Source organism: Pelodiscus sinensis, chromosome 6, assembly GCF_049634645.1.
Source record: "Pelodiscus sinensis isolate JC-2024 chromosome 6, ASM4963464v1, whole genome shotgun sequence".
In the NCBI taxonomy this organism is placed as follows: Eukaryota; Metazoa; Chordata; order Testudines; family Trionychidae; genus Pelodiscus; species Pelodiscus sinensis.
Genome location: NC_134716.1, coordinates 82,255,566 through 82,268,064, shown reverse-complemented (window position 1 = coordinate 82,268,064; position 12,499 = coordinate 82,255,566). Strand labels below are relative to the sequence as shown.

Sequence of the window (12,499 nt, the reverse complement as noted above, 5' to 3'; positions counted from 1 at the left end):
TAGTTCGAATTAGCTTAGTTCGAATTAGCACTGTAGTGTAGACATACCCTTATAGATCCTGAAGGGGACAGTTTGTGTGCTCCCTCTGTTGCTGTTACAGTTTGGAGGAGGTGTCTTGTTCAACTTCTACAAAGTTCACTGCCAGTGGATGGATGGCTAAATGTGCAATCCGCTTATCAGAGCCAAGAATTTCAGATCCTCTATGGTAGCTTTGGTGTAGATTCTAGAATTGCTGTTATTACTATTTGTTTTCTAATGTTCCTTTTGTGTATTTTAATGAAAACACGGCATTTCCTTTGTATTTGCATAGTGAGTCTCCATTCATAAACTGTTATGAAACGAGTAGCAACTCTTATTTAGTTTTTTGCAAACTGTTTGCCAATCCTGTTTTTCTCTCTAAACATAAGATTGGTTTTTTCTGTTTTGTTCAGAGGAATGCATTAAATCTATCAAACAAAAGAGGAACATTTGTAATGACATAAGTCTAGAGATTGACAACATTGAGCATAAGTGCTTGTATCAAAAATTCAGCTTGTCAGTAATTTCTAAGCCAGTTCAGAGAAGCAACTGTCAAATATACTAAATGGATCACTAATGGATAGCCCAGATCTTGCCAGCATATTGCTTGAGTCCCCCTAGGTCACTGGTGGAAAGAGATCTTTTGAAGCTGTTCTTTCTATGCAGCTGAATAGTTTTGAGCAAAATGTTAGTCTTTTCAAGACTCTCGAATGATAAATAGTAGGGATGTAATGGTATAGTCGATTAACTGATAAGCAAAAGCTTACAGGTTAATGTTATAGACTACACGCATTCACCCCAGCCTGCCAGTAAATTTTTTAGCAGGCTGGCCAGCAGCTCAGCTTAGTCTTGTCTTCTGCTGGGTCTTGGACCTACCCCTGCTGTGGCTCTGCATTTAAAGTGTATTAGGAGCCAGGTGGGCAGGCAGCCCAGCTCAGTTCTGACTCATGCTGGGTCCCGGAGCTTAGCTCTCTCCCCCCTTCTCCCAAGAGGGACTGCTGCCACCCCACGCTGCTGATGATGATACAAAGGCAGCATTGCAGAGTGTCAGGGGGCTCCTTGAGAGTGGGGTTGGGCCATGCACTGGCTGTCATCCCCACCCCCCAGGGACTATAGAATACAGGAAACCCCCATGTTACGGCAGCCCGAGTTGTGACCTCCCCCCCCCCCCCGCACTTACGACCATTTTTGTAAGTGCGTAAGGGACCGAAAACGTCCGACTTATGTCCTCGGCCCGCATTTATGATGGTGCATGTCACCTATTGAAAATGCGGGTTCGAGTTACGACGCTCTCAACTTGCAACGCTTCCCCAGGAACCAATTGTGTCGCAAGTCTGGGGCTGCCTGTAGTAGAGTAACTAATAAGAATTCATGAGTTTAATTGACTATTCAATTAAGGGATATTTATCATCCTTAAAAAATTGCATTGCTTTTACTGTTAAAAGATTGTTTTGCATGATCAAATTAATTTCTCATGCAAATCCATTCACATCTAATCTCTTCTTAAATAATGAGGAGTCCTGTGGCACCTTAGAGTTCATCTACACTGCACCATTATTTCGGAATAACTAGCTTTATTCTGAAATAACAATGCAAGCGTCTACACAGAAATTCCATTATTTCAAAATAATATCGAATTATTCACGAGGAATAACTCCATGAGGAGAAATAGAGCATCCACGTTAGGGGAGCCTGCCTCGGACTAATTTTGAGGCTTCCCTGTAGTTTGGAGACTCTATTTCAAAATAAGCTATTTTGGAATATATTTTCTGGAATAGCTTATTACAAAATAAGTGAGCAGTGTAGACGTACCCTTAGAGACTAACAGATTTTTTAGGGCATAAACTTTGGTGACTAAAATCCACTTCATCAGATGAATTGGAGTGGAAAGTACAGAGGCAGGGGTATATATAAGAACAACAAAAGAAGGAAATTACTTGTTTTAATGAGGCTAGTCAAGTCATAGTAGAAGTGTCTCATTCACAGTATTTGATGTGGAGATGTCAAATGCTGTGAATGAGACACTTCCACCCGGACTTGTTTAGCCTCATTAACACAAGTAACGTCTTTCTTTTGTTGTTCTTATATATACTAAGGATGTAAAAATTAGTTAAAAAATGTAACCGAATAACCACTAAAGATCATAGTGATTACGCAGTTACATGCGCTGTGGGCACTGCAGTATAAAGCTTAAATAAGCTGTAGACTGCAGAGCCCACAGGGAAGCCACGTCTCTGGGAGCAGAAGTAGCTGGGACTGCTGCCAGCCGTGCTCCTGAGAAGAAGGCTTTGCTGTGGGCTCTGCAGGTGGCTCCCTGGGAATAACTCGCTGCGGGGGGGAGCCAGACCTACAACAGATAGGGGCTGCTCCGGTGGGCCACGCAGAGGAGAGGCTAACCGATTAACCATTTACATCCCTAATATTTATCCCTGCCTCTATACCAATTCATCTGATGAAGTGGATTTTACCCACGAAAGCTTATGCCCTAATAAATCTGTTAGTCCTGTGGTACTTTAGAGACTCCTTGTTGGTTTTGCAGATACAGACTAACACGGCCACCCCTCTGAGACACTCGTCCTAAATGACAGTACTGTACATGCAAGTATGTACTTCTCCCAACAGAAACCCCTGCCAAATGAGTCTGTTGCTTTTACCCAACTTGATTACAACTACACAGTGGGCTAACAACAAAAATCAACTAACCCAACTGCACCTTGGACAAGATTAAAAAAACCAGGCAGTGGAATGGGAGGGGAGAGAAGGGATTGGCAAGTATTAAGTGGTGAAGGCTGTCTACAAGATTTTGAGTTCTGGGTTCTATTCCCAGTTCTGCCACAGACTTGCTGGGTGACTTAACTGTGTTTCTGTGCCTCACTTTCCATTTTACAATATATTATTAATTTCCACCAGCTGCAAGGCTTATTGTGAGGCTAAATTCATCAGTGCTTGGAAAGCTCTTTGTGATACTAAGAAGGAAGGTGCTACAGAAATTACGAAGTATTAGTTTGGAAAGAAAAAAAAAGCCTACCGTATAGTCAGAGGTGGGCAATAAATTTTTGCCGGGGGGCTACTTCAAAAATGTTTGAAGTGGCCCTGGACCTCACTGGAAGGGGCGGGACATCAAGCGGAAGGGGTGGGGCCAGGATAATTCCCTGCTTCCCTATCCATCCATAGGACTTTGGGGTGGAGGGAGTGTGCCACGTCTCCTCCCACCCTGCCAGGAGTGTGTGACACTTCTGAGTGCTGTACGCTCTTTGCTGGGTGGGAGCAAGGCAAAGGAATCTTTGTGTGCTCCCCCCGCCCCTAAGCCCTGATTGGCCTGGGAGCAGAGGAGTGCGTGAAGCCTCCTCTCGCCTTGCCAGGAGTGCGTGGCTCTTCTAAGCGCTGCACAATCCTCGTTGGGTGGGGCGGGGCAGAGGAAACTTCGCACTCTCCCCCTGCCTCCAGGCCAATCAGGGCTTGTAGGCAGGGGAGCGTGCAAAGTCTCCTCTTGCCCTGCCAGGAGCCGTGCACTCCTGGCAAGGCGGAGGAAACTTCATGCGCTTCCTTGGGCCCTAAATGGCGTGGGAGTGGGGGAGCGGTAAGGCCTCCACAGATCAACCTGCTTGGCAGGCCGGAATCAGCCCATGGTGGCCCTTTTGCCCACCCCTGGTATATATACTGTGGCAGTGGGTGGAATACAAATGCTTAGAATAGCTCACAGCACAAAGAACAATAAGTTTAAGCTATGTTAAAGAAAGCTAAAATATAATGGTTAACTTTTAAATACATGACTATTTTTAGGTAATGCAGTGAGGCTTTTCTATAATGGCCTACTTGTAGGAGAGAGCAGTTGTGTCTTATATAGCTGATAATCTGTTTTTAAAAGCTTGTTTCTATTACTGCTCTTGATGATAATTGATTTATTGTGCAGGTTGAATCTCTCTAGTCCAGCACCCTTGGGACCTGACCAGTGCCAAACCAGAGAATTTGCCAAACTACAGGAGGTCATTATTGTCTAGCAGCATTACCAACACTTCCATTGAGTACTGGGCTCTTAGAAGATATTTGGGGGTAAATTAGAGCTAAATAACAGCCCAAAACACTGAGAGCCAGGACTGGTGGCTGTAAACAAACTTTATGGGACCACTGGAAACTTTGCCGCCCCTATGGTAAGTGGACAGCCAGCTAACTAAAATCATGTTAGACCACAGATGTTGCTGGATCAGAGTGCTGAACTAGAGAGTTTCAACCTCTAATGTGCAGCAAAGGTATTCTACCTTAATCCTGTATAATGTTTTTATTTTCCTTTAAAAAGAAAATGTTTCCCTCTGCTTCTACCTGAGGTTAACGAGTCATTACATTAAGAAATAACTTGTGTATGTCTTGCATGAATGGTATTGGATTTTAAACAGAGTAGACTCTCGCTTGTGCATACAGACAAATGCATATAACAGATATAGCTGAGAGAAAGCTGATGCTTCCTTCACCCATCCATGTTTAAAAGTAGATTTCCAACCCACAAAGTTTTGCAGGGCAGTTGTCTTGACACTGACACATGATCACTGCCTCTGGGCCCATTTCAAATGCCAAGGATTTCTCCCAGGGTATACAGCGTGAAATGTCAAACAAAGGAGACATTTAGATGTTGTTTTTCTTAACGTGTTAGTTTCCAAGCTAAGTCTGCCTGAAATCTATTCAATTATTATGCATTGTAGCTTGAAGAAATGTACCTCAGAATTAAAAACCATGGCATTGCAAGGGGCTTTGCATCTCCATGTGACTTGCACTTAGATAGTGGAGCAAAATGCAGGACAATGTAGCACTTTAAAGACTAACAAGATGGTTTATTAATCATCTAATAAACCATCTTGTTAGTCTTTAAAGTGCTACATTGTCCTGCATTTTGCTTCAGCTACCCCAGACTAACACGGCTACATTTCTATCACTATTAGATAGTGGAGTGGTTTTGGATTAATTCCAGAGAGGCAGCTTCTTCCTGGCAGTTAGAAACATTTCTTAGGAATTGAGGCATTTTTCATCTTGTTGATTCCATTTCTGTTCTGCTCCAAGACCTTTTAGAATCTAAAGCAGATGAGAAGAAGCCTGACTGTTCCTTTTCTTGATTAAAACAGATATGCATCCAGATCCATCTCCTGCTCCAGTTCTAGGGAACCAAAAGACATCTTAAAAGTTAAATGGAAGAATTTCCCTGGAGTATTCAATATAAGACAGGATCCATGTTATTGAAAGGGAGATAACTAACGAGCTTATTGGTATATGTTTAACTATTATGAGGAAAGTTGAGTGCAAGATATGAGCATCAGTTATGGGTAGAGGTGGGAGGCACAATAGAAATATTCCAAATATGTAAATACTGTCTTTGCCAGAGAGAGAAAACAATATTTAGGGTAGTTCAAAGTTGTTTAGAAGTAATAAGATGATATTTTAAAAAGTTAAATTCAGCAAAAATCCTCTACAAAATGTAATTACTACAAAATCACCTAGAGGGCCTTAGAGATCCCATTGTCTTGTACACTGCACATATACTTGATTCCAAGTCTAGTGCTTTAAGTACAAAGCCATCCTGAAATGTGAAATAATCTCCCAAGGGAAGTAGTGAGGGAAGCTCCATCAACTGCTGTACATTTTAAGACAGAATTTAAAAATTACAATTTCTATCTAAATCAATATAATCTTGAATGGTTTGGGGGCAGAGAGGACTAAACAGTTCAATTGATCTGTTCCATCTGCAGCTGCTTTTATTCTGTGAACTGGTTTTGGTGCATGCAAGTTCTTTCAGGCTTGTAACTTTTTTGAAACTGGAAAGAATATGCTGCCTTCTTTACCATTCTATTGTCAGCTCCAACCCTACTATAATTTCCTTGAGGAAGGACTATATATGAATGTGGTAGTACATAATTTTGCCACTTGGTGGCATCAAACAATTTTTTTAAGGGCAATTTTTTTTTTTTTAAGGAACCAATTCAGCTGGTTTTGCAGTGCTGGAAGGAATCAATGTGCACCATGCTTCCTACAACTTTGAACAGAAAAACTAACCCTAAGGCATTTTCAGCATCTGATAAACTGCTTCAATATTCACTGTCTTCTAAAACATTGAAATATTTCAATATTATTATAAATAACAAAGTCCTGATGTGGGAAATCTGTAGTTTAGACCTATATTCTCCCATAATATATAGACTTTATCTTCATGTCAGTCATAGTGCGGAGTTGGTCAGTTGAAATCATGATAGTTGTGCTGAATATGCCCTGGACTTCATAACTGCCAACTCCAAGATACATTAATAACCAGTTTCTACAAAAATTAAGCAATAGTTTGAATCAGTCTACCTTAGAATAGATCATTTGAGCATTTTTTCACACAGGGGAAGAGGGGGCATACTACTTTTGGTAATAGAATCGTAGTATCGTACTGCATTCTACATATTTAGTTTCACAATGATCTCTCTAGTTCACTGACTCTTTGTCTTAAAATTATTCCTTTCTGGCTTCTCTTTAGGGAGAGATGTTCAGTTCAGTGGCCATGAGAATCGACATATTGATTTATCCACCATTAACACTAAATTGTTCCAACACTGAGCTGCACTAACACTGGTATAGATTCTTCCCCTTGTCTTTTCCGAGGGTCATAAAAATCTGATATTTTTAAAGTTTTATTAGACCTCAAAGGAATGAATCTCTTTATCTAACATCTGGATGATAACCTCCTGGTCTTTTCCACTGAGCACGTAGGAATTGCTAGAGACTTCATTATATGTTCTCTGGTTTGCCATAGTCTACTTTCCATAGTTATTTGTCTCCTGTTTTTTGTTTGGGGTTTTGTTTTGTTTTCTTTTGGTCTGTCCCTGCACATATTGCATTCCCTAATTATATCTTGTTGTGTATTTCACAGAGAAGGAGGGAGATATTGATACTTGTCCAAATGGCCAGCATTTTCCCCCATCTATTTCAAAAGAAAGCATCTGCTACAATGTTTGGCTATTTCATCTGGGTTAGATATAAAAATTCAGTGGCCTAATGGCTTCGGTCCCCAATTGATACAGTAACCTATCCAAGCAAATTAGGCTTCAAAGAAATGATGAAAGAACAGATTGTGTATATCTTCCTTTCATAACTAACTCCCTTCTTCCTCTCCCACCATCCCTTCAGAAAATGTGCCACTGCAAAGTGGTCTGCATGCATGCATGTGCGTGGCACGCTCACACACATATGTAGTCTTGCTGATGTTGAGACCAAGAGAGTAAATCTGGCATCCTTCCCTCCACTTCCCATGCACAGCTGTTTAGGAATTGTTTATTTCTGAGAGAGTAAGTTATTTGGGGGCAGGAACAATCTTTGTTCGGTGTTTGTCTAGGACCTAACACAACATAGTCCTGGGGGGTCTATGACTGACGCACTTATGTGCCACAGTAATACAAATAAATAATAATTGCACCCCAGTGGATTCCACTGTGGGTTGGTTGCTGGTTACCCACAAAGAAAAACCCATCCCACTCACAATCACCAGCATCATTGTCATCTTTATTTTGTGCCCCCCAGAGACTTTGATGGCCATGTCATTTTCAGAATCTTTCATTAATGAGATTAATTTCAAGCTGACTCCAATTTTTAGACAACCCAGCATTTTTGTTATAGTCCTTTACTGTTCACTTTCAGTTTTATTTTGAATCAAGAACAAATTCAGCATCACAATATGCTGTAGTGCTTCTAGAATGCAGGGAGAAATAATAGAGGCATCTCTGTGACTGGTATGTTTTAGACAGGAAACATAGCTTTGCTTAAAGATGAATGTTCAGATCCATTAAAGACTTCAGTTTTTAAATCTCCTTTCAATTCTTTACTGCCACTTCACGGGAAAAGAGACTAAAGACCAGATAGATGTCAGTGAGAAGTTTTTAGTGTATCTGAAAGTATTACTGTCATGTCTTTGTAGAGCAGTACTTTAGTTGTGCACTTAAGAAGGGATGTTAGCTGTTAAATGAAGTAACTTTGAATGATGCTGGCAGTGGATACCCAAGATTTCATTCTGACATCTTTTTAATTACTAGTTAAATAGTCTTCAGCAATTGGATAATTGTTTCATCAAGATATAATTAAATCTGAATGTATGTAATTGATGCTTCCTGTAAGCATTGTTGAAGTAAGACTTTCATTAAAGCAAATATAGGATCTACTGTTTCCCTATATCAGAGTTGTGAAGAGGGAGGAAAAAGGGGAGGAAAAGCAAGTAGATCAACAGAGCAGATGTTATAATTTGATATGTTTTAAATTGTGTGTGGGGGGGTTACTTTTAAATTGTAATTTAATAGGAGTGTTCCCATTTGCCATATAACTCTATAATTAGACCTTATTTAACTGTTTATGTCTCAAAGCCACTGTTTTTGGCAGTCCAGTCGCTAGCAACTCTGCAGATTCTGTAGGCCTGAACATTTTCTCCCTGTTTTCCAAGCTCAGTGATCTGTGTAGCTTTTAGCCATAGAATACAATACATGGGAATTCACAGGGGAGGGTGGGGGAAGAGGGTTGGTGGCTATAATAATCTGATAAATGTTGTGGAAAGCATGCTCATTCAGATGGAAGAGCCAGTCCTGCAACTAAATAGTGTAGCAAGGCTCCAGGCTGCTAACATCTTGCACATTAGTACAACTTTGCCATCACAGTTTTCTGCAGGAAGTGGCAAGAACTATAACTTTTGTAATTTAGGCATAAAACCTTTTCTTGATGCAAAATGTGAAAAGCTTCAGGTATCTCTTGACACTTAGATATGAAATTCAGCCCAAGAGCAGGACTATAACTATAACACAGGGGCTTTTAATTTACCTTACAGACTATAACTACTGTAAGACTTGGCAGGTATTGGTCATTAAATTTTCAAGCAACTTGTGAGCCCTATTTGAGTGAATAAGGACGAACCTTCCAGCAATTGATCTTTGAAGTTTGGTCTGCATCATCCCCAAACCTCAGCTGTTCATTATAGGCTGATGCCCTTGGTGAAATTGATCATCAGCAGCAAAGTTAATGAAGATCAATTACAGTGCTATATAAGCTGTAGCATGAGTTCTAGGTTTTTCGTTCCATGGTGCAAAATACTATTTTCAGATTTTACATTTTTTTAATGAGGAGGGAGATGGGGTAGAGTAAGCTTTCATTGGAAAATAAGTTTAGTCCTAAAATGTGGTACCCTGATCAACATTTAAGATTGCCTCAATACTTTTATTGTAATTCCTGCTTTCATCTACCTCCCTGCCCCCCCAGTATGATTGAGGAATAGAGATTTGCCTTGGGTTCAGGGCTGGCAACAGATGTCACTGGGCACTAGGCAATGTGTGGAGGAGGGCTTGGCTCCAGAGACTCCTGAAGGGGCAGGGTCTCAGGTAAAAGGGGCGGGTCTAGCAGCAGCCAGCCCTCAGTGCTGCTGGAATCATGCCATGCCTCCTCAAGCCAGCCCTCAGCATTGCTTGGATCATCCCACATGGAGCTCCAGCAACGATTTAAAGGGCCCAGAGCTCCAGGCCATTTTAAATCTCCAGGCCCTGGGGCAACTGTCCCCTTTCCCTCCTCCTTTGGTGACTCTGCTTGAGTTGCAATGTGGTTTGTGAGATTTTCTCCCCAGAGGAAATTCATTTGAAGTTATGATTATTACAAAAAGTAAATACAGAAAGAATTAATTAACTTGGTTAAATTTAATGTTTATTTTTATTCAGAGACTTCTTTGGGTCCGAGTCTAATCAGACTGCTGGTGTAAAACAGGGTAATGATACTGATAGCAATTGAGGTACTCGGGGTATGTGAAATGGAATATGTAAATCAGGCCCATGCTTCTCAAAAATATTTTCTGATTGGAAATAAGACAAAAATGTAATGGTTAGAGTACATTGGAACACCTTATGCAGGGTTGTGGTGGATTCTCCATCACTGACAATTTTTAAGTCAAGATTGGATGTTTTTCTAAAAGATATGCTCTAGGAATTATTTGTGGGAGGTTCTGTGGGTTATACAAGAGGTCAAATTATATGAACCCAATTTAAATATTACCTAACCTTTTTCAGTTCTTTTTTGTCCCCTTCATAACATGATAAAGCTATAGTCCTCTAGAACAATGGAAGGACTGTCTATATCCTTTCTTTGATGAGCAGACAGACAGCCATTGCTTGCTAATGCTAAAATCATGGGGGTTCATAGTACCTGTCTTATCAAAACTCTGGTAGGTAGGAGAAATTTATAAAAGAATTGCATATATTTACTATTCTACTATTAGTAAGTTGGGCTTAAGGCATCTAAGAATAGGCAGAGTTTTCATGCTGCTGCAGCTATAAAAAGATACACATTTTTTGTGGAGCGAGAAGATAGTGGAGTGTTTTTAAATTATGCCCTTTGCATCTGTGAGACTTCTGGGAAGAAATTGTCATTTAAGACTGTTTTGTTTCATCCTTTAGATTTCGGCATAGTCCAAACTGCTGGTACCTGAGAGACTGGACCATCCACAGCTGGATCAGACAGTGCTTCAAATATGGTGCACAGGATAAAGCCTTGTACACATTAAAAAACAAGGTGAGGTTTTTAAAGAGAAAAAGCAAGATTTAATTTCATGAGCATTACTCAGGTGTAGCTTATTCTGAATTCCTGTCATATAAAGTTCTCCCCAGCTTTTTTTTACGTTTCCCCATTTGATGTCTTTCCCTCCAGCCCCAACATGGACTGTGGTTGTGTTCTAAATGTGCTGGTCACTATATTGGCATATGGGAAGATAGTTTCTTTCTATTCAATCCTGAAGAAAGTCCCTGATAACTGGAGGAAAGGTCATGTCCTAGAAGCCTAGTTATCAGAGAGATAAGCACATGAGCTTTGATTCTAAACACTCACATGCCTTAATGTTATGCAGGTGCATACATTCTTGCAGACTTAGAGCATGGACTATAGATTTTGGTTTTGTTGTTGTTTAAATGTAAACAAATAAATATTATGCAAGATGCCTCTCTCGTGTTCTAATCACTCTAGCAATTCAGAATATGAAATACTCCAGATATTTTTCAATGTGTTTTTCTCTCTCCTTTTTAGGTACAATATGGCGTTTTCCCAGATAATTTCACCTTCAATATATTGTTGGATTATTTTATAAAGAGTGAAAATTATGAAGGTAAGAAACCAGATATCACTTATGTCATCAATTTTACGCTTTTCATAACTATGATACATTGGATTTTAAATAGTCTCATAGTGAATTATATCCAAAATTTGCTTTTCTTAAAGCCCTTTATTTTCCTCTGGAGTTTAACACATCTCCACCCATCCCAAAGTTCCCATGTGATTACATTTGGTTCCTGTGTTTCCCTTAGGCTACGTCTACATGGGGCATTCTTGTGCAAGAAGATATGCAAATGAGCCGTGGCAATGAATATCGTTGCCCCTCATTTGCATACTTAATGAGCCGCCATTTTGCACAAAAACCCACTCTTGCGCAAGCAGAATGGCTCTTGTGCAAGAGGGGGGTTTTGCGCAAAATGAAGGCTCATTAGGTATGCAAATGAGGTGCAGCGATATTTATTGCCGCGGCTCATTTGCATATCTTCTTGCGCAAGAATGCCCATTGTAGACGTAGCCTTAATGTCTTTACATAATTTTGAAAAACTTAGGGTTCATCAGCTTTCTACCATCTTTAACTCTTCTTCAGTCTAGCTTTGCTTTCCCCATGTTTTTGAACACACACATACTGTTTTTATTATAGTGGTGTCCTGCGTGGTGTGGTGAGGATATGCAGTATTAATTAGATACCTAAGATAGAATACTCGTTTAATAGCATATTTATTGCAAACAGTGTTATCATGAAGTCTCAGTTTCTGATAGATAAGATTTTAATTTCACAGCTATTTTATTTGGTGCTTTTGTTGGCTTAAACCTTTGAATTTGCTTTGTTGGATTTGCTTTTGTTGGCTTAAATCTTTCTCAGAGCAAGAACTTAACCACTGCAAGTGAAAACAGAATTGCAGGAGGTCTTGACTCCAGTTGTTAGATTTGAATTGTGCCAAGTGGCTACTGAAGTTGTTAATAGTAGTACCCAGAGCTGGGGTGTCTGTCTGATTCCTCCCCATTCTAAACATTTATTTTTCCTATGAAGAAACCACCTGCTCTCAAAGGCCTTTTGTTTTAGTGGCCATCCTTTTGGTGGAGAGAGCAAACAAAACCCCCTTTGGAGTTCTTCAGTGACAGGGGGGGTGAGCAAAGCTGTCTTAAAGCCACAGTAGGGCTTTGTGAAGACACTTCCTCAGCCAACAGGAGACCTTCTGTCAGCACAGGTTCTCCGCTTCCCCAAGAGGCAGTAGCTCAAAGGGACGCACTTATACCAACATAAGATTGAAGTGTAGACAAGGATTTAAAGTATAATGAATGGAATATATTAGTTCTATAGGCCATTTTTATCTCCTATTTCATTATGACTGATTCTGCATCCATTGTATTTACTGTGAGTTTTACCTTTCTT

The 12,499-nt window shown here is 40.2% G+C and overlaps 1 protein-coding gene across 2 annotated transcripts in view; it reads left to right on the top strand.

Annotated features, from left to right (window-relative positions):
- Positions 1–12,499, top strand: part of MRPS27 (mitochondrial ribosomal protein S27) — an 89,208-nt gene that overhangs the window by 57,813 nt on the left and 18,896 nt on the right. For both annotated transcript variants that reach the window (XM_006124359.3, XM_075932242.1), the window contains 2 exons: positions 10,458–10,572; positions 11,080–11,158. In XM_006124359.3, coding sequence (XP_006124421.3) covers positions 10,458–10,572; positions 11,080–11,158 — 194 coding nt within the window. The remainder of the gene's footprint in view (positions 1–10,457; positions 10,573–11,079; positions 11,159–12,499) is intronic.